Below are 21,954 nucleotides of genomic sequence, written 5' to 3'. Positions count from 1 at the left end.
CCAACCCTGGCTTCAGCCCACACTAATGCTCTGGTTCAGCCCACACTAATGCTCTGGTTCAGCCCACACTAATGCTCTGGGGCTCTGGGGATGAGGGGATTGCCTTTTTAGGAGACACCTGATCGGGGTCCAGTGCCTCAACGGTCACAAAGAGGCTACTGATAAAGGCCTCTGTGTGTGTGTGTGTGTGTGTGTGTGTGTGTGTGTGTGTGTTAAAGAGGGAGTGTCTGGTGATTAGGCTGAAAGATGGCTGGCGGTTAAGGGGGTGATGAGGGTGACGACCGGACCGTTGTAGAGCGAGAGATCCGCAGTGGCACCAAGCAGCCCATTAGACCATCGGACCAGAGAGTGTGACACTGTCAAAAGCCTTATAGATCCCCAGGGAACAGGACCGACGAATCGCCAACTTCAACAGGGGACCCCCGTTCCATCGCTTCTATTTCCGCATGTTCTACATCCCGTCCGATCAAAAATCCAGGTAGAAATAATTTTTTTAAACGAGTCTCCTGAGACCATCTGTGGTGAAGACCGATTGTCGGAGTAAGCGGAAGTGCTAAAGGCTGTCTGGTTATCCAGTGGAACAGTACTGCTGGCTAGCAGAAACAGACTACCTTGGAAGTTGGACGGCTTGTTTCTGAGGGACTTTGTCTGTCTGGACTTAGTGGTCCTGTGCAGCCTCGCTCACTTGGTCGGTCAGTCGGCATAGAAAAGGACTAGAAGTAGTCTTTACTGAAATCTGCTTCAGCCATCCCTCATTTTGGTCTCATGGAGAAGTTCCAGGCTGGAATGGTCCTAGGTGGGGTGGGGGATGCTTTGGGCTGCCGCAAGGGCCAATGGGACAGCTGCACCTCGGGGTCACAGATCCAGGAAGAGCTGGCCTCTCTGGGGGGTCTGGAGGCCCTCAAACTAGACCCTGAGAACTGGCCCCTCAGCGACGGGGCATTGATGCACATGACCACCGCTGAGGCCCTCGTTACAGGTGAGTGGTGGGGCGCCCCCAAAATTAGCTTGAGCCCCAAAAAATTAGATGCATTTTTTACCACTCCCCTTCCACCCTGGCCACATAAGCTCACTATAAATAAGCAAAACAATCTGCCAATATAAGATAATTTATTTTGTTAAAAATAATATATGTATTGTTTTAAATGGATCACATGATATTTCATGTGTGGCTGCCGTTGAGCACAGGAACAACTGTCCAGTCATCTTGTTGAGGCACAGAAATAGCCATCTTTAAAGGCTATGTGACTAGTCTCTGGAAACTCCTAATCACTCAAATGGACCTTATTATTTCCGGATAATGCCTTGCTGAAACATCATAATCCCTGCAGCAATCATAAAAGTCTCTGCACGTAATCCCACCCCAGAAATACAAATTTCATCGCAGTAACCAATCATGTCTTAATCAGAGGAGAGGAGCGTTGTTTACCTGGTCCTTAATCTGCTGCTGTGGTTTTGCCATCTCTGCCATCTTCTGGTCATGGCAATGGAATTAGATACTTAAAAAAAAATACTTAAATCCCAAACTGGGCCTTGAAATCATAGAAGATAAAGTGAGAGGAAAAATATATACTCTGTAAAAAAAGTTACATCATAACACAAGACCAGACCTATTGTCAATGGAAAAACGGACAGACCTGTTGATGTTGTCAATGGAAGAACAGATCTGTTGATATTTTCAGTGGAAAACAGATGTGTTGTCAATGTTGTCAATGGAAGAACAGTTATGTTAGTGTTGTCAATGGAAGAACATACCTGTTGATGTTGTCAATGGAAGAACGGATCTGTTGATATTTTCAGTGGAAAACAGATATGTTGTCAATGTTGTCAGTGGAAAACAGTTATGTTAGTGTTGTCTGTGGAAAAACAGGTCTGTTTGTGTTATCACTGGAAGAACAGGTTTGTTAGTGTTGTCAATGGAAGAACAGCTTTGTTAGTTTTGTCAACAGAAGCTCAGGTTTGTTGATGTTGTCAATGGAAGAACAGAGTTCTTCAGATCTGTCTACAGCGCTACTGGCGGGCATGATGGGCAACACATCTCAACACACAGTCGACTGGCCTGTAAATCTGCTCTGGAGTTGCCAGGTCAGTCAAAAATAGAACTGTTGAGGAAAACATGAGCCTCTCCTCGAAACAGAACAATGGGAGTCAGCTCAGCATACAGCGGCGTATGATGACAGCCTATAGGATTAGCCTGCTGCCTCGCCACATTCCCCTATTCGCTATGTAGCGACCAGCTTTGTTCAAAAGTAGCACACTACAAAGGGAATAGGGAGCCATTTGTATTTTTCCGAACTGTGAAAAAGAAGCCCATGAGATATATTGTCCTGGCATAATGAAGAAAGTCTTTCCAGCTGGTACCACAGGACATCGGGAGCACGGGTTGTTGTGGAGTGACCTGGGTCTGCTCCACGTTCTGTCACTACTGGCATCCCCCAGGGCTCAGTTCGAGGCCCGCTCATCTCTATGCACCAAGTCACCTGGCTTTGTAATCTCTTTACATGGTCTCTACTACCTGTCATGCAGATAACACGACTTTTTTCCATGTGACTCGCTGGTGGTGACACATTCCTGCATGCCTGGTTGACAACTCTGCTTTCATGTAGCCCCGGCACCTTCAGGCTCAACGTTGACATGAAAAAGCCGCAGACAAAACCCTTCCCAAGTTCTCCCATGTCACCCCACTCCTTTACACACTGTAATGGCTTCCATTTGAAGGTCGTGTCTACTACAAATCTATGGTTGCTTGCCTATGGAGCAGCGAGTCCAATGGAGCGATCTGGGTCATGGCCCTGGAATCACTGGCACCCAGGTGCTGCTAACAGTGTCTCCTCCACCACACTTTCCAACTGTCCCTCACTGGGTCCAAGCCAGTGATCCTCTGCACACGCAACCAACCTCCATGACAATGTTCCAACTGTTGGAGGTTAGGAAAGTTAACAAAAGGCAGTCGGACCAATATACATGTGTATTTATATAGAAGAAGATGTCAGTCGGGATCCTTTCGTCCTGAGCCTGTCCTGTGAGTCTTTAGCCTGAAATCCTCACTTCCTGAGTGTGAATCCCTCTGCTCTTAAATCATACCTAGACACACACACACACAGAAACACACACACACACACATTGACACACACATCCACAAACTCACGCACACACAGGCCGCTCAGAGAGGATTGTGGGGGCTATAATTGTGGCTCCCTAAAGACCCCTAATGTTGGGCTGGAGCCCCCAACATCCAAAGGAACACATGGTCTGATCCAGAGCCCAGTCGACCCAGGCTAAAGATAGACCCAGACGATGCCTCTTATCTGCCTGGTATTCCAAACATGCCACAGCCCACACACTCCCACTACTGTGGTGTGTGTGTGTGTGTGTGTGTTGTGTGTTGTGTGTGTTGTGTGTTGTGTGCAAAACAAATTTGTCTGTGGACTGGATAGGGTGTGTACATGTCGTGATGGGTGTACTGTCATAAACGGTCATATGAACTGTATGTACTATTTCAAATAAACTGTGTACTATGTCATGAACTGTGAGTACTATGTCATGAACTGTGCATACTAGATCATTTAAACTGTGAAATTGGTCATAAACTGTGTACTATATTATATAAACTGTGTACTAGGTCATAAATGGTGTGTACTGTGTCATAAACTGTGTACTATATCATATAAACTGTGTGTACTATATCATATAAATGGCATGTGTTATATCAGATAAAATGTATACTATGTCATAAACTGTGTGTACTATGTCATAAACTGTGTGTACTATGTTATTAATTGTGTGTACTATGTGTTGTGATGTGTTCCAGACTACTGGTGCTTGGAGGATCTGTACAGGGAGCTGGTCAGAGTGTATGTTGAGGCCATGGCATCTCTCCAGGGTCGTCCTCCTGACCCGGCCACTGTGGAAGGATGTGCTCACCTCAAACCCAACAACTTCCTGCTCGCCTGGCATACACCCTTCAATGAGAAAGGTCAGGGGTTACAGGTTACTGGTCATCCCCCTGGCGCTTGCAGAGATAAGCGCTGTATGTAGCAGCGACGGTTCAATCTGCACATCATTGTTCAGTCAGACAGTCTGTCCCTGTGTGTCTGTTTTATTGTGTGTTTCCTGAAGGATGTCTGTCTGTGTCCAGGTTCTGGTTTTGGGGCTGCCACCAAGGCCATGTGTGTGGGGATGAGGTACTGGCAGCCTGATAGGCTGGACAACCTGGTGGAAGTCAGCATTGAGACAGGACGCATGACACACAACCACCCCACAGGTAACATCCAACACAACATTTAACCACCCCACATGTAACCTCCAACAAAACATTCAACCACCCCACAGGTAACCACCAACACAACATTCAACCACCCCACAGGTAACATCCAACACAACATTTAACCACCCCACATGTAACCTCCAACAAAACATTCAACCACCCCACATGTAACATCCAACACAACATTCAACCACCCCACAGGTAACATCCAACACAATATTCAACCACCCCACAGATAACATCCAACACAACATTTAACCACCCCACATGTAACCTCCAACAAAACATTCAACCACCCCACAGGTAACATTCAATAAAACATTCAACCACCCCACAGGTAACATCCAACACAATATTCAACCACCCCACAGGTAACATCCAACACAATATTCAACCACCCCACATGTAACATCCAACACAACATTCAACCACCCCACAGGTAACATCCAACACAACATTCAACCACCCCACAGGTAACATTCAATAAAACATTCAACCACCCCACAGGTAACATCCAGCCCAACATTCAACCACCCCACAGATAACATCCAACACAACATTTAACCACCCCACATGTAACCTCCAACAAAACATTCAACCACCCCACAGGTAACATTCAATAAAACATTCAACCACCCCACAGGTAACATCCAACACAACATTCAACCACCCCACAGGTAACATCCAACACAACATTCAACCACCCCACAGGTAACATTCAATAAAACATTCAACCACCCCACAGGTAACATCCAGCACAACATTCAACCACCCCACAGGTAACATCCAGCACAACATTCAACCACCCCACAGGTAACATCCAACACAATATTCAACCACCCCACAGGTAACATCCAACACAATATTCAACCACCCCACAGGTAACATCCAACACAACATTCAACCACCCCACAGGTAACATCCAACACAACATTCAACCACCCCACAGGTAACATTCAACACTACATTCAACCAACCTACCTACAACATTAAACGTTAAACATCCCTTTCTTGTCCTACACAGCTTATCACTGAACTAGCCTGGTCCTGCTTCTGTTTGTGCTGCCATTTAGGATCTCAACACTGACCTGGTTCCAACAGGTTTCCTGGGCTCTTTGACCACTGCTCTCTTCGCCTCATACGCCGTGCAGGGCAAACCGCTGGTGACCTGGGGTCGTGACCTTATGAAGGTCCTCACCAAGGCTGAGGAATACTGCAGGAAGACTATAAGACACATGGCAGGTGTGTGTGTGTGTGTGTGTGAGAGAGAGAGATCCGGGTCTAACAATAAATGTGAGGAGGAGAGAGAGAATTAAACCTGACAATTAATTTAAGTTAGGATTACGGTTTGAAGGTTAGGCATAAAAGTTAGGTTGTAAAGGATAACCATGTTATGGTTAGGGTTATGGACTAGGTGACATGTGACTTGTGACTTGTGGTCTCCACAAGGATAGAAGAAAACATGGGTGTTTATGTGTCTGTGCACATAGTGTGTTTAAATGGTACTGTGTGTTTAAATGGTACTGCGATTTATTTTATGTCACCTGCAGAGTACCAGGAGAAGTGGTTCTACTTTGAGGCCAAGTGGCAGTTTTACCTGGAGGAAAGAGGCATTGAGGAGGAGGGACAAAACAAACCCACGTTCCCTGACACCTACAGCGCTGACGACACCGAAAAGGTTGTGCGCACCTCATTTCACCCAGGATTTACTCTTCTGGGTCTATTAACTTGCCCCGGTCAGACTGAACCAATCTCAGCTATAGTATTTAACTGTTAACGACACATGCTTGTGGATCCAGATGTGTGACGTGTGTGTGGGTCCCTACCCAGATCTATAAGCGCTGGAGCTCAGAGGGCCGTGCAGGGCGGCGGGGGCATGATGCTCCCATGATAGCCTACGATGCTCTGCTGGCCTCGGGCTCCGACTGGACCCAGCTCTGTCGCCGCGCCATGTTCCATGGAGGTGGGCTGTGTGTGTGTGTGTGTGTGTTTACCTTCTGCAGACCAGTCGAAGTTAGTGTGTCCCTAGCATTAGTACAATTCCATTGTGTTGTGTGTATGTGTATGTGTGTGTGTGTGCGTGTTTGTTTGTGTGTGTGTGTGTGTGTGTACCTTCCAGGTGAAAGCAGCGCTACAGGCCAGATTGCAGGTTGCCTGTATGGGCTCCTGTACGGCCTGTCCCAGGTCCCGGCCGGGCTCTACCAAGATGTGGACCGACGTGCGCGGCTGGAGGAGCTGGGAGCAGAACTGTACAGAGCAGCGTCTGCCGACCGGAGCACAGAGAAGTAACAGCAGCGCCCTCTCCTGGCCAACATAGGAACCACACATGACTCCTACATGGCTGGCTGTTGGCTGCTCACCTTGCTACCTAGCTACCTATCAGTGGTGGCTGTTGGAAGGAGTTGCAGGGGGACTGGCTCATTAAAATGTGTGAAATGGAATTACATTTTTGTCGGGTACTGTTCCGTTAAGTTCCATTAAAATTAGCCCATCCACCTGTAGCTGACCTTTCACCAGACACCACTGCTATACCTGCCACCCCAGATTGAACTTCCCTGTAACCTGTCTCCTTTTCTGGCCTGACCTTTACGTGCTCTGTTCTGTGGAATCTATGCCAGTGTGATCCACACAGTCCTCTAGCAATCTCTAAAGCCTCAGGAAAACCTACCCAATTCCACTCATTGAAGTCCTGATGGTTCTACTTTACAAGTAGAATCAGGTGTTTATCTGGGGCAACCACAAAAACTATTGTTGGGGGTACTGAAGACTGGTGTGGGCAAACACTGCTATATGGAGTTGTTTCCTTTACACAAACGTTATAAACAACAACAGATTTAACGTGGACCTGGAAACAGGAAATGAAATGGAACTCCATAGATTCCAGAGACCCACTGTTCTTTACAGATTAACATGGACAAACTAACATATACACAAGTCCTGTGTTTAAACAAGTAGATTATGGGCAAAGACAGCGGTCCTGAATGTGATAAAAAAACAGGCTTCTATCATTATCAGTCTGTTATTATTGTGATGCCTTCATCTTGTTTGGTTTGTTATTGTTTGCTGTGGATACAGGCTCTTCACTTTCTGTAGGTTTCCTAAAATGTCCTGGTTTTCTCAAAATCCTGGTCAGTTACCGGAAGAGCACCTCTTGATTATGGGAATCTTTCAGTCTGGATTTCTGTAAAAGCTGGGAATTTTGGGGAAAGTTACAGGAATTTTGCAAACTTCCTGCTGATGATGGCTGTAGTAGTAATAATAATAGTAATAATATTAACAGTAATATTATTAATAATGTAATCATCACATTAAAGACCGTATAATATATTACTTTTGAGGTTTGTGTCTCTCTCTGCTACTGTCTTTAGAATACTGTAAAGGTCCAGGGGTCAACGCTAACATCCGACTGTCTTTAACAGGACACTACACACCTTATGAAATCTGTTTCTCTCTTCTCTCCATCTGTCCCTATATCCTGGGTTCTCGTCTGTTTGCAGTAACTCTCCTTGTAATTTGCATCATATGAGGTGGCAAGGAGTGGAATGACAGTTAAACAGACTGGTACTCTGGCTAAGAATAGCTTTTAAACTGCTGGAACACTTTTACAGGAACTCTGAAATGCTGACCCACTCCCCTCCACCAAAAGACAAAACATGCGCACTGTACAAACTAGCCTATATTATCTTCCCTGGAAATATGCATAATCCTTCCCTTCAACTCACATATATACATACATACATATCTACAAAACATTCACCCACAACTCTTATACAAATAATGTATCTAGATAATGCATCTACTTTTGCTAATGCACTGTACAAGACCTTAATGTTCTGTAACGTATCAACTAAATTTCTTCACGGTAGTAGTTAAGGAACTCTGAGATGGCTGCAAATCAGACCTGAAACAAGATGTCCCCATTATAGAAATGTATTCTAGATTAGATTTCCATGGTCCTGTTCTGTTCTGAGAACAAAGATAGGCCCTTTTGTCTTCCTACAGAGCAGGAGGAGCGGCACCAGGCCAGAAGGCCCACAGCCTCCCTGTGGACACAAGCACCTTGAGGAAGCTGGTCTGGGATCGAACCACCCGCCCGGAGTTCAGGGGGGTTCTGGAGAGCTTGCTTCATTACCTGACCCAGGATTTACCCAGCCGGACCCCCACTGCCAGGTCTCCCAAAAGGGTTGGAACGGAGGTGCCCCAAGTAGGCAGGTGTGGAGGTCGACCAACAGGGGGCAGCGTTTCTAGGCGCCTCACCTCATTCCAACTTCTCCAGGTCAAGTTCCTGAGGAACACACCCAAACCTCCACTCACCCATCGTCGGGAGGTTGGGGCCCTGTCCCTGTCCTCCAGGCGGGGAGGAGGCGGCGGCAGCCAAAGCCAGGGCAGGGGGCCCACTAGTAGACAGGAGGAGGGTTGCAGCACTAGAACAGGATGTGTAATGAGAAAGGGGAACATAGTGAAGGATGTGGTGGCCAGGTTTACCGCAGCAGAGCAGCGGGAGAGGGGAGGAGCCACACCAGGGGGAGGTAGCACAGAGGGGCCAATAAAAAAGCTCAAACAAATTGGCAAGGGGCTGCTCCTGTCCGCCATAATGGATAAATTTGAAACCATGGCGACGGTGCATCGGATAAGTGAGATGAGTTGTTTGAAGAAAAGCTCTCCTGTAAAAATCGGAGTGACAGAAGGTTGTGTCAAAGAGTTAGTTAATCGTCAGGAAGAAGTGGGCCAACAGGGGTCAGGTCAACTGGTCAAAGGTCAGAGTTTGACAAATCACCAGCTGACAGGTAAAAGCTTGGGACAGCATGGTAGGAGGAACCCATCTGGAATGCAGGGAGGAGATGGAGAATCAGAGAAGACAGTAGCTAGTCAGAATGATTCACCTAAAAAGATAACAGGTAATTATCAGAACACAAAGGTGAAAGCTCAGTCTGCAGCTAATAACCAGGTAAAGAGTTCAGATAATGAACCAAAACCTGCAGGTCAGATTCAAGTTTCAGGCAAGGAGCTGAAACTCCAGGGTTTAGACCAACATGTAAAGAAACTGAGAACAAACCAAGAAGAGGCAAAGAATCAGGTCTTAGATCAAATACAAGAAATGCACGGTTCAGAGTCAGAAAAGGAACTAACAATTCAGGGTCAAGAGGTTGACGTTGAGACCTCTATGGGTCAGAAGGTCACGGCTTCAGGTGAGGAGAATCCAGATCCTGTACAACACAGCAATCCTTCTGATCGGGAATCAAAGGTTCAGCAGGAGGTGAAAGTACAGGTTTCAGATGATGAATTAAATGTCCAGTCCTTTGGTACGGACCTGCGGCATGGACAAGTAGAGCTGCTCTGCTCTGCAGCAGAGGAGGAGTGGTTTTCGTCAGAGCCCCGGTCAGAGTTAGCCAAGGTGGAAGCCTTGCAGGGCACCTACCTGCCAACCCTGTTCCCCTGCCCACCTGTGTTGGTCCTAGCTTCCTCAGTGGATCCGCCCACCCAGCCACCCTCAGTCCCATCCAAAACCAAGACCCTTAGAGAACCACTACAGATCCAGTCACCCTCAGCTTCATCCAAAACCAAGACCCTTGAAGACCCACCACAGATCCAGTCACCCTCAGCTCCATCCAAAACCAAGACCCTTGAAGACCCACCACAGATCCAGTCACCCGCAGCTCCATCCAAAACCAAGACCCTTGAAGACCCACCACAGATCCAGTCACCCTCAGCTCCATCCAAAACCAAGACCCTTGAAGACCCACTACAGATCCAGTCACCCTCAGCTCCATTCAAAACCAAGACCCTTGCAGAACCACCACAGATCCAGTCACCCTCAGCTCCATCCAAAATCCAGACTCTTGGAGACCCACCACAGATCCAGTCACCCTCAGCTCCATTCAAAACCAACACCCTTACAGAACCACCACAGATCCAGTCACCCTCAGCTCCATCCAAAATCCAGACTCCTGGAGACCAACCACAGATCCAGTCACCCTCAGCTCCATTCAAAACCAACACCCTTACAGAACCACCACAGATCCAGTCACCCTCAGCTCCATCCAAAATCCAGACTCTTGGAGAACCACCACAGATCCAGCAAAACTCAGGGTCAGGGTCAAAAACCAGGACCCTGGATGATCCACTTCTATCGTGCACCTTGAGGAAGCCGTTTGTGGATCCACTCCAACCCTGTTCCTCACAGAAAGACAAGCTTCGATACCCAATCCCTTTGTTCTATGAGGCACCACCTTCTGAACAGAGCCAGTTCTGTAACACCAGCCTCCCAACCCCACTTTCTGAATGTACGACCGCGGACATAAAAGTTACACCCCTAACTTCTGACCTCACAACCCCAGACCTGAAACATTGCCTCCTGCCCTCATCACCCACAACATCTAACCAGGAGTCCTGCCTGCTTGGAGCTGCCAAACTGGAAGTTAATATCCCCATGACAATGCAAAGCCAAAAGGGGGAGGTGACATGTCACAAAGGGGAGGAGGGAGGCAGCGGTGTGATCTCACACCAGGATGTGGATGTTGTCATTGCTATGCATGGCTCGAGGATCTCCGAGCATGGGAGACCAGCAACAGAGAGGGAGAAGCAGCCAAAATACCGGACATTAAACTACGGCGAACCTTCAGTAAAACTGAGCTATAAACCTAAAATAATTCGATTTACTGACACCTTCAACTTCTAAGTCACATGTTCCCTCACTCAAGACAGTAATTCAGTGGCGTCAGTGAAACATAATACTTGTTTGGGGCTTTCTTGCGCTCCTCTCAGCAGAACACAATACTTTTTCAAGGTCATGCTAATTATCCGTTGAATTGCAAGACTAGTGCTGAAGGGTGTGATGCAGACATTTACTTCTTAGTCATTTAGCTGATACCTTTGTCCAGTAGTAAGTGCATTACAAGCACCTTGCTCTACCAACTAAATTACCTGGGACTGCCATGCAGATATGGCAGTTATATTATTGTATTATGTACTGTAGTACTCAAGTTATGTGTGTGTGTGTGTTTGTGTGTGTCATCCGGACCGTAATTGTGGTAAGACAAACATAACCAGAGTGTGTGACATTGAATACGCCATGCCGATGCCATTATAATTAGCCACATGGCATTTAATCAAAAACGTGTCATTGTAAAATGGTAGATATTCCAGGAAATCAACTGTAATTTGGAACACCAAGATAAGCAAACCTCTTGTTTAATCAGATTAAAAAAGGTTAATCACTCCCTTTGTTTACTTTGTGTTGTTATAATGTAAATAAAAATTATTTTAGTGTGTCCTGATTTGCAGATGCCTTTTACTGTTCTGTTAAAAGTCAGCTCGGACATTGACCAATCTCTACTCCTGCTAAGGGTTGTTGTTATCAAATGGCCAACAAAAAGCAGCATTATACATTTCCTTTAATCTTTTAGATAGGGAACCAAATGACCACTGGTTTTGTAGGACTTTGCAATGTAGCGAATGTTTCTTTAAATGTTCACAATACAAGAACACAGGGTTCCTTTTTTCCATGACTCTAATGTTCTCTGGGATGTGTCACCAACAAACATGGTTGTGTGCCAAGTAGATGGTCTACTCCCACTGCAGGTGTTTTGGCAAAACATGACTGAAACAACTCTTTAAGTGGGCAGCTGGATGTCTAGAACACACATGGAGATATAAAATAAATGTGTGGACATTTCTTGGCCTTCATTTTACAGGGATTGTTAATGGAAAAATGGTGGGTTGTTAATAGAAAAGCTAATCAATCCAGGATTGCAAGGCGTGCGCAGTTCCATTACGGTGACTGAATCTGGCATACAAAATCTACGCATAATTTTTTAAAATGGTATATGCAACATAAATGGCTATTTCTTTACTTCATCCGTGGCGCATGACGTAATCTACTGTAAAATCACCTGTCTGTGGGAGTGGCTAGAGGTAAACCTCAGAAGGGTTTCCCTCATTCCATTGTCGTGACGTGGCATTTTGGACATTTTGTAATATTAACAAGTTCAATTTCAGAAAATGTGATCAGTGATTATATACGACGGAATCGGTTCATTCATCGCTGAAAGTTTTGGAGTTACTTGCCGAGACTATTTATGAGAGTGGGCGGTTATTTCTTACTCGTGCTTGGTTGACATAATTTACGTGGCTTATCTCACGCGCGGTCAGGCATTCTAACGGCTTGGAATACGTTGAAGAAAGAGATCACCTCGCGGATAAATAAAAAATAAAATATATCATTTCAGATTTGTAATTTTTTCTTACAGCGTTTCGAGATGGTGTGTTTTCAGCCAAGCGCTAAAGTTGTTGCCGGACTGTGGTTGTCGATAATGTAATTCTCCTAAGTAGCCGTACGACAGGTGCATACTGACTTCTAACTATTTTCCAGATATTATTCCGATAAAACATCGGGAAACGTTTTTCTCGTAATCCAGCTAAAGGTGCTTGTACCTTGGATTGGACAATACAACTACCCGCGGATTCACTGTCCCGGACATCGACTGTCTGCCGGACTTCCCACACTAGCTGTCCCTGGTTTGAATTCGTGTCCACGCCTGCATTTGCAGTTTTGGGACTTGGTTTATGGAGAAAGCGGTGATCTCGTTCCCATTTATGCCACCGTGTGACAACAATGTGGTGGATTTCTGGACTATAATATAGCAATTGAGATTAACTAACTGAACGTTAGTTCTGCCCTTCACCTCTGGAATCTATTTGGGTTTTAAAATGGAGAAGAAGAACAAAGCAAACGGTGTTCGTTCGCCGCAACTTCGAGGCTTCAATTCAACGGTCATCCAGTCCCCCAGTGGTAGCAGCGCAAGAGAGAGAGTGCACAGGTAGTTTAGTTAGCAACGCACACTACTATTGTACTAGCTACCTGGCTAGCTAGTGAGCCAACACACGTTAATTGCCACTACAAAAACCAGCAACTTATTAGAATACTTTTGTCCATCCTCACCAGCAAATGCGTTACAATGTCCGAGCTGGGTTTTTGCATGTAAATTCAACTTGCACGCTAATGGTCACTGAGGATGGTTTGTTGTTTAAATTAGAACAACTGCTGTACTACTGTACGCTGTTATTAGGCTACGTTGATGTTGTGTGGGTTGAGAATGAATGTGAGGGCTGGTGTTGGACCCAGTCCCTTGTAAATGAATGTGCACTATCCCGGGCAGGCTCGCAATCTGCTCCACCCGACACCGACCGTCGAGATTCCCACTGCTTCTTACTAGCTTCGGGTCACGTGTTGGGATAGACTCGGTTGAGTGACAACAAGAGATAGTTCTGTCTACACCAGTACGCAAGTCAATGGCCTGGAGACTTAAATGTGTGCTATAAAGTTATAGCCCAGTAACTTAAAACCTGATCGCCAAGAGTTTGATTTGATAAGTTCAGGTGTCGCTATAGTAGGCTACGGTGGCTGAAACAAAAGCCTAACCTCCACCTGGATCCACAAAGTTTTTGATGAAACAACCTTTTTGGGTCTGATAGGTCTGAACCTAAATTCAACAGTAAACCTACATAGGTTTCATACAAATATTTTGGTTTGAGTTTAATGTTCTTTCTCATGTTGTATCTTGTCATAAGTGATAGGTTCCACTTTGGTCGCCCTGGGCACATTCCAGATTGTTTTCCTGTCTTAGGTCAGTTGAGGATAGCAGTCAAACAAACACAGCCAGTGGGCTTACAACAAAAATGGTTATATTAATGACGATTTAGGTGGGATTCGGCTCTTGTTATCGTATAAACACATACAGTTCCCGGGGACTTTCTTTGAAAACGTTAAAACTGCCAACAAGAGTGTTTTGAACAGTTTAAATATTTTTGGGTGAAACGGTTCTCAAGGTGGGGGACGAATGAATGACCGTATCCACCTAGACCTTTGCCGCCTTGGAAAGGTGACTTTTTAAAAATTGTATTAGATTGAGTTCGGCAATGCTGACAAAAATCCATATTGCCTGAAATATAATTCGATTAGATCTAACTTTATTGTCATTTTACCTGTGTAAGTACAGTACAACGAAATGCATTTTGTGTCTAACCAGAAATGCAAATAGAAGAGGGCTGTAAATTGTGGAAAATATAGATGTGCAATTAATAACAAAACATTTATTTGTATGTTTATTACACTAATATGCACCACATGTGTCATTGTTTGAACCAAAACTGTATTAGTTTCATGAATATTCCATTTACAATCACCCACAACAAACTTATTTTGTATGAAACATGACATTTCTCTTGCATAGGCTACTTTAAGTAATGAACGCTATTAGCAAAATATAGACAATATATCCATATAGCATCTGCACAGGCTAATTCGTGTAATATTAATTCTGTCTGCAACATATTTGACTAAAATAATGTAAGATAATTAATTTGTGTGGTTGTTGTTGATCATTTTGTCCCATCATTCCTGCTCTAGTATTTACGGACCCCTTGAAATAAGTTTTATGTGCTGTGAACGTTTCAGTGTCGACCCGTACGGCTTTGAGCGCTCCCCAGACTTTGACTACGAGTCTTACGAGGAGCTGATGTCAGAGTACCTGGCCGTCCTCACCAGGAGGTCCATCAAATGGTCCAAGCTGCTGCAGGGCCGTGGGCGGCTGGAGAAGAGCATCAAGGGTGAGCGGGATGGACGACCTGCACTCATCACGTCATTAGCACCCTTTGGCCTGTGTAAAGGGATTCAGAAAAAGGCAGGAGAAACTCCAAAAACACCACATGAGTGGAAGGCCAGCTTTGTTCTTCACCACTGAACAATGTCCATGCTTCAGAAAAAAAAACCTGACTTGTGTGTGTGTGTGTGTGTCACAGTGAAACGGTATGTGCGTAAGGGGGTGCCCAATGAGCACAGAGGGCTGGTCTGGATGTCAGCCAGTGGAGCCCAGAACCAGCTGGAGAAGAACCCAGGGTACTACCACTCTCTCCTGGACGCTAGCAGGCAGCAGCATGACCCTAAGTTGGTGGACACCATACACACAGGTGAGAAATACACCTGAACAGGTGAGAAATACACCTGAACAGGTGAGAAATACACCTGAACAGGTGAGAAATACACCTGAACAGGTGAGATTACTTGCACCATCACACAGGTGAGAAATACACCTGAACAGGTGAGATAACATAAACCATCACACAGGTGAGAAATACACCTGAACAGGTGAGATAACAAAAACCATCACACAGGTGAGAAATATTCATCAGCAAGGTGATACTGAACAGGCGTGTAGAGATTCTAACAGCTCCCACTGTCCATCCCTCACTCTCCCAACCCAACAGATCTGAACAGAACCTTTCCTGACAACATCCAGTTCCGCAACACATCTAACCCATGCCTCCAGAAATCCCTGTACAATGTGCTGCTTGCATACGGACACCATAACCCTGCCGTGGGCTACTGTCAGGTATTACATGGGCTACTGTCAGGTATTACATGGGCTACTGTCAGGTATTACATGGGCTACTGTCAGGTATTACATGGGCTACTGTCAGGTATTACATGGGCTACTGTCAGGTATTACATGGGCTACTGTCAGGTATTACATGGGCTACTGTCAGGTAGTACATGGGCTACTGTCAGGTATTACATGGGCTACTGTCAGGTATTACATGGGCTACTGTCAGGTATTACATGGGCTACTGTCAGGTATTACATGGGCTACTGTCAGGTATTACATGGGCTACTGTCAGGTATTACATGGGCTACTGTCAGGTAGTACATGGGCTACTGTCAGGTATTACATGGGCTACTGTCAGGTATTACATGGGCTACTGTCAGGTATTACGTGGGCTACTGTCAGGTATAACATGGGCTACTGTCAGGTATTACATGGGCTACTGTCAGGTATTACATGGGCTACTGTCAGGTATTACATGGGCTACTGTCAGGTATTACATGGGCTACTGTCAGGTATTACATGGGCTACTGTCAGGTATTACATGGGCTACTGTCAGGTATTACATGGGCTACTGTCAGGTAGTACATGGGCTACTGTCAGGTATTACATGGGCTACTGTCAGGTATAACATGGGCTACTGTCAGGTATAACATGGGCTACTGTCAGGTATTACATGGGCTACTGTCAGGTAGTACATGGGCTACTGTCAGGTAGTACATGGGCTACTGTCAGGTATTACATGGGCTACTGTCAGGTATTACATGGGCTACTGTCAGGTACTACATGGGCTACTGTCAGGTATTACATGGGCTACTGTCAGGTAGTACATGGGCTACTGTCAGGTATTACATGGGCTACTGTCAGGTATTACATGGGCTACTGTCAGGTATTACATGGGCTACTGTCAGGTATAACATGGGCTACTGTCAGGTATTACATGGGCTACTGTCAGGTATTACATGGGCTACTGTCAGGTATTACATGGGCTACTGTCAGGTATTACATGGGCTACTGTCAGGTATTACATGGGCTACTGTCAGGTATTACATGGGCTACTGTCAGGTATTACATGGGCTACTGTCAGGTATTACATGGGCTACTGTCAGGTAGTACATGGGCTACTGTCAGGTATTACATGGGCTACTGTCAGGTATAACATGGGCTACTGTCAGGTATAACATGGGCTACTGTCAGGTATTACATGGGCTACTGTCAGGTAGTACATGGGCTACTGTCAGGTAGTACATGGGCTACTGTCAGGTATAACATGGGCTACTGTCAGGTATTACATGGGCTACTGTCAGGTATAACATGGACTACTGTCAGGTATAACATGGGCTACTGTCAGGTATAACATGGGCTACTGTCAGGTATAACATGGGCTACTGTCAGGTATTACATGGGCTACTGTCAGGTAGTACATGGGCTACTGTCAGGTATAACATGGGCTACTGTCAGGTATTACATGGGCTACTGTCAGGTATAACATGGGCTACTGTCAGGTATTACATGGGCTACTGTCAGGTAGTACATGGGCTACTGTCAGGTATAACATGGGCTACTGTCAGGTATAACATGGGCTACTGTCAGGTATAACATGGGCTACTGTCAGGTATAACATGGGCTACTGTCAGGTATTACATGGGCTACTGTCAGGTATAACATGGGCTACTGTCAGGTATAACATGGGCTACTGTCAGGTATTACATGGGCTACTGTCAGGTAGTACATGGGCTACTGTCAGGTATAACATGGGCTACTGTCAGGTATTACATGGGCTACTGTCAGGTATTACATGGGCTACTGTCAGGTATTACATGGGCTACTGTCAGGTATTACATGGGCTACTGTCAGGTATTACATGGGCTACTGTCAGGTATTACATGGGCTACTGTCAGGTATAACATGGGCTACTGTCAGGTATAACATGGGCTACTGTCAGGTATAACATGGGCTACTGTCAGGTATAACATGGGCTACTGTCAGGTATAACATGGGCTACTGTCAGGTATAACATGGGCTACTGTCAGGTATTACATGGGCTACTGTCAGGTATAACATGGGCTACTGTCAGGTATTACATGGGCTACTGTCAGGTATAACATGGGCTACTGTCAGGTATACCATGGGCTACTGTCAGGTATTACATGGGCTACTGTCTGTTATAACATGGGCTACTGTCAGGTATAACATGGGCTACTGTCAGGTATAACATGGGCTACTGTCAGGTATTACATGGGCTACTGTCAGGTATAACATGGGCTACTGTCAGGTATAACATGGGCTACTGTCAGGTATTACATGGGCTACTGTCAGGTATTACATGGGCTACTGTCAGGTAGTACATGGGCTACTGTCAGGTATAACATGGGCTACTGTCAGGTATTACATGGGCTACTGTCAGGTATAACATGGGCTACTGTCAGGTATAACATGGGCTACTGTCAGGTAGTACATGGGCTACTGTCTGTTATAACATGGGCTACTGTCAGGTATAACATGGGCTACTGTCAGGTATAACATGGGCTACTGTCAGGTATACCATGGGCTACTGTCAGGTATTACATGGGCTACTGTCTGTTATAACATGAGCTACTGTCAGGTATTACATGGGCTACTGTCTGTTATAACATGAGCACCCTCTGGGAAGTTGTCTTTTTTTGTACATATTTCAACATTCATTGATGAAGGTAACCCAACATAACAAATCACACCGAAGCATTTTTACTTAGAGACAATTTATACAGTTACAAAAAAAGTAACTTGGGGGGGGGGGTTAAGCCTTCCATAAAGATTTTAAACACTGGTCCTAACCATATGGATGTGTGGTAACCCATCATACCAAGATAAAAAGACCTATCTGAGGCCCTCAGAAGGTTATTGATGTGTCTGGAGGGGTTACATGTGTCTGGAGGGGTTACAAAGCCATTTCCAAGCAATTCTAAGTGCATCATTCCACTGTGCAATGGATTTTCTACAAATGGAGAAAGTTCCAGACCATTGTCCTAAGACAGGCGTTTATGATTTGAGTGTTCAAATCTGGAGAAAAACCAATGCATAGATAATCTTTTCTACTTCAGAAATGACCTGAGGGTGTCAGGTGAGAGACGTGTTTTAGGTGAATGTATGACCTTTACAGACGTGACTAATATGGGTATGAAAAGAGAGAGAGCAGGTTTGAGTGTCACACCCAGGTTGGTAATGAGGAGAGGAGCGGGATCCTGCCCCTGTGGCCCGACAAGCTGCTGGACTTGATCTGGTGTTGGGTGCTTTTCAGCGTCGCTTCTGTCTAGCTGCTTTTAAGTTGACAGAGATTTTACCTCACCCAGACAGTCGAATAAGGTGTGAGATGCCCTGTTCAATAGTATGTAAATACCAGTAGAAGAAGAACAGGAGGGCATTTGGGCTGTAGTTTATCCCTGTTAATGTTTTCTGTTCTCTGAACTCCTTTAGCACAATGCAGACCCTTGTGCCTCTTAGCAACAGCATAAATTAGCCATGCAAATGAACTAGTCTGGGAGCTGTTGAATTTGAATGGGTTGAATAGGTTTTGTTGCTCTTTAACCATGTTGTGAAGGAGAGAATGTCTGTTGTCTACTGAAACAACGCTGTGAAAAACACTTTAGTATTTTTTTTATTCTTCAGGACAGATTCCCTGACCATAGTTAAGCCTAGTCTGAGGCAAACAAACAGGTTCAATGGAGAATAAATGGTTCTTCTGTCCAGGACTCCATGTATGGGAAACGGGACATTTTGTTGTGCATGACACTTTACTTGTCTAGTGATTTTGCTAACAGATTTTTTTTGTCCTACATTTAGGGCATGAACTTCATCGCTGGGTACCTCATCATCATCACTAAAGACGAAGAGAAATCATTCTGGCTGATGGACGCTTTACTGGGCAGGATACTACCAGGTGTGTGTGTGTGTGTGTGCTCTCACTCTATTCCTGGCTTCTGTTCCCGCCCTGGGTCTATGAATAACACCTCTGAAGTCACATGGTCTTGATCTGCCCCAAGCTCATTAAGTCCTGTGTGCATGTGGGTCCGTGTGCGTGTTTTTATGTGTTAAAACATGTATTCTGCCATGCGCACCACAGAGGAAATTTGCAATCATACTCCCACTACCTGACTCCTTGTCCGGGCACCTCAGGTTTTTTAGACCGCATGTGTGTTTACAGAATAAACAGCTCCGGAAAAAATCAAGAGACCACTGTACCTTTATCATTCCTTTCCAAAAAAGTCAAAAAGGAAGGTTTTGAGAGAAGAAGGGTTAAAACTAAGAGACCACTGCAAATTGAACCCTTCTGTTCCTCACTCAAAACCTTCCTTTTCGACTTTTTTGGAAAGGAATGATAAAGGTACAGTGGCCTCTTTAATTATTTCCGGAGGCTGTACATGTTTCAGAGGGTGATCCGTTATCAATAGGGATCGGCGGAATGAACACATCCCAGGTCGGTCATCGATGTTCATTTTCCTGGAGGAGTTTAGTTCGTCCTTGACTGTCTGCCCACCTCTCCCTGTTAGACTACTACACCTCGGCCATGCTGGGTCTGAAGACGGACCAGGAGGTGCTGGGGGAGCTGGTGAGGACCAGAGCCCCGGCCGTATCGCAGGCCATGGGCCAGCACAATGTCATGTGGACCCTGGTCGTCTCCAGATGGTTCATCTGCCTCTACATCGACGTCCTGCCTGTAGAGGTCAGCACACACACACACACACACACACCCACACACTGCAGGGAGGGGCGGGGAAAGAATGGAAAAGGTAGGAGGGGCTTGCTTGGGGTCAGCGAGGGAGTGGGTGGAGAATGTTGGAGGTAGGACGGATGTCGTAATGACCCCCGACTACTACCCCAATGCACTGAGAAAGGGGTATGACAGAATGTCTTCTGACACGTCACAACATCAGGAAACGCTGGTGGGGCTGCATATTTGCATATTACCTTCAAGCTTATTTTACAAAATCCGTCCCCATTTTGCCTCTCCCTCGTTCCCCCCAGACGGTTCTGCGAATCTGGGATTGTCTGTTCTACGAGGGTTCTAAGATCCTGTTCCGGGTGGCTCTGACGCTGATCCAGAGCCAGCAGGCTGAGGTGCAGCGGGCCGGTTCCCTGCCTGACGTCTGCGACAGCTTCAAGCTCATGACCCGCGGGCCTCTCGTAGAGGACTGTCACACATTCATGCAGGTCAGAATCACACACTGTGGTTGTAGCAAGTAGTGAAACACTGCAATCAGAATGTGTGTGTGTGTGTGTGTGTGTACAAAGTGTTCTTCCCGATGTAATCCCATAATCCTTTGTGTCTCTACTTTCCCAGAAAATCTTCACAGAACCCGGAAGCCTCTCCATGGCAACCATAACCAAGCTCCGTGAGACGTGTCGAGCCCGCATCATAGCCGAGGAGTCCTGACCCGGCAGCCGTCCTCCAGACCTGTCAATCAAACACACTACACATTCCAGGCTGCGTCCCAATTCTCCCTAATGGCTTCCCCTTGTTAGTGGTGTGGAAGGAAAGGACACAAGCAAGCTAGAGGAAGAGGGTGTTACAGAATTTTGGGACTGTGCCCCAGACTATTTTGCACTCTTTAGTCTAGTAGCTAGACTTGATTGTAGACTACGACTGTATGGAGCCTGTTTGCTATGTAGCCTGACTTGTAGGTCTGCAGACTGATTTGTAGCCTGACTGCAATACTAGTGAATCAGCGTGTTAAAAACACTGACACACAGGAAGATAGATGCTGCATTAAATGTGTGTGAGAACACAACCTTGAGTAACCAGCACCACTGTCTAGATTTAGGTACATATGTATATGCTGTATATGACAGGGGGAGTCTGTTTTGGTGGGAAAAATGAAGATCCTTCATTTAATACATGTTTTAGTCCAGGATTGGAGTTAATCGGAGTAGCTCAATGGTGGGACTGATGGAGGATTCCTTGTTTTTAATGTTGCCGACAAAAGCTATTTTTAACTGGATGAACATATTTTTCTACGACTTCGCCACACATTTGTCATGACAGGGTTGAAGACTTTACATTGACATTTATTTAAAGTTTGGAATTTTATTAGAATCCTCCCTATAACCTCCAGCATCACAAAACACAAAACGTGAGGTAAAACAAAACATTTATTGACCGGTACATTTCAGACACAGAACCACAGGTTCTGGTGTGGTATTCAGACCTGGCCCTCGCTGCCAGTTACACTCCTATTGTTCATTGTAACCCAGTAATCAGGGACTTATTTAGACCTGAGTCACCAGGTGGGCGAGACTGTAATGCTATTGTAATGGACTACTGTATGT

The 21,954-nt window shown here is 45.6% G+C and overlaps 2 protein-coding genes across 2 annotated transcripts; both read left to right on the top strand.

The window, feature by feature from the left end:
• Positions 1-192: 192 nt before the first annotated feature.
• On the top strand, positions 193-11,540 carry adprhl1 (ADP-ribosylhydrolase like 1). The gene is made up of 8 exons (XM_029116884.2): positions 193-979; positions 3,812-3,976; positions 4,139-4,264; positions 5,369-5,509; positions 5,818-5,945; positions 6,098-6,230; positions 6,387-6,552; positions 8,270-11,540. Exons 1-8 carry the CDS (start codon positions 766-768, stop codon positions 10,944-10,946), a joined length of 3,750 nt encoding a protein of 1,249 aa, XP_028972717.2. The 5' UTR covers positions 193-765; the 3' UTR covers positions 10,947-11,540.
• A 644-nt stretch (positions 11,541-12,184) lies between these two features.
• On the top strand, positions 12,185-21,662 carry grtp1a (growth hormone regulated TBC protein 1a). The gene is made up of 8 exons (XM_010886718.4): positions 12,185-13,086; positions 14,724-14,875; positions 15,068-15,235; positions 15,533-15,657; positions 19,471-19,567; positions 20,178-20,350; positions 20,653-20,838; positions 20,969-21,662. The coding sequence occupies exons 1-8, from the start codon at positions 12,977-12,979 to the stop codon at positions 21,059-21,061; spliced, it is 1,104 nt and encodes a 367-aa protein (XP_010885020.2). The 5' UTR covers positions 12,185-12,976; the 3' UTR covers positions 21,062-21,662.
• The last annotated feature ends 292 nt before the right edge of the window (positions 21,663-21,954 follow it).

Source organism: Esox lucius, chromosome 22 (genome assembly GCF_011004845.1).
Source record: "Esox lucius isolate fEsoLuc1 chromosome 22, fEsoLuc1.pri, whole genome shotgun sequence".
NCBI lineage: Eukaryota > Metazoa > Chordata > Actinopteri > Esociformes > Esocidae > Esox > Esox lucius.
This window is presented reverse-complemented; position numbering and strand designations above follow the sequence as displayed.

Bases quoted from the DNA above. Each gene is read 5' to 3' on its own strand.
- adprhl1 (XM_029116884.2), top strand. From the start codon at position 766: ATGGAGAAGTTCCAGGCTGGAATGGTCCTAGGTGGGGTGGGGGATGCT. The intron at 5,510-5,817 runs GTGTGTGTGTGT...TGTCACCTGCAG, and splicing joins GACTATAAGACACATGGCAG to AGTACCAGGAGAAGTGGTTC. The intron at 6,553-8,269 runs GTAACAGCAGCG...GTCTTCCTACAG, and splicing joins GCCGACCGGAGCACAGAGAA to AGCAGGAGGAGCGGCACCAG.
- grtp1a (XM_010886718.4), top strand. From the start codon at position 12,977: ATGGAGAAGAAGAACAAAGCAAACGGTGTTCGTTCGCCGCAACTTCGA. The intron at 13,087-14,723 runs GTAGTTTAGTTA...TGAACGTTTCAG, and splicing joins GCAAGAGAGAGAGTGCACAG to TGTCGACCCGTACGGCTTTG. The intron at 15,236-15,532 runs GTGAGAAATACA...CCAACCCAACAG, and splicing joins GGTGGACACCATACACACAG to ATCTGAACAGAACCTTTCCT.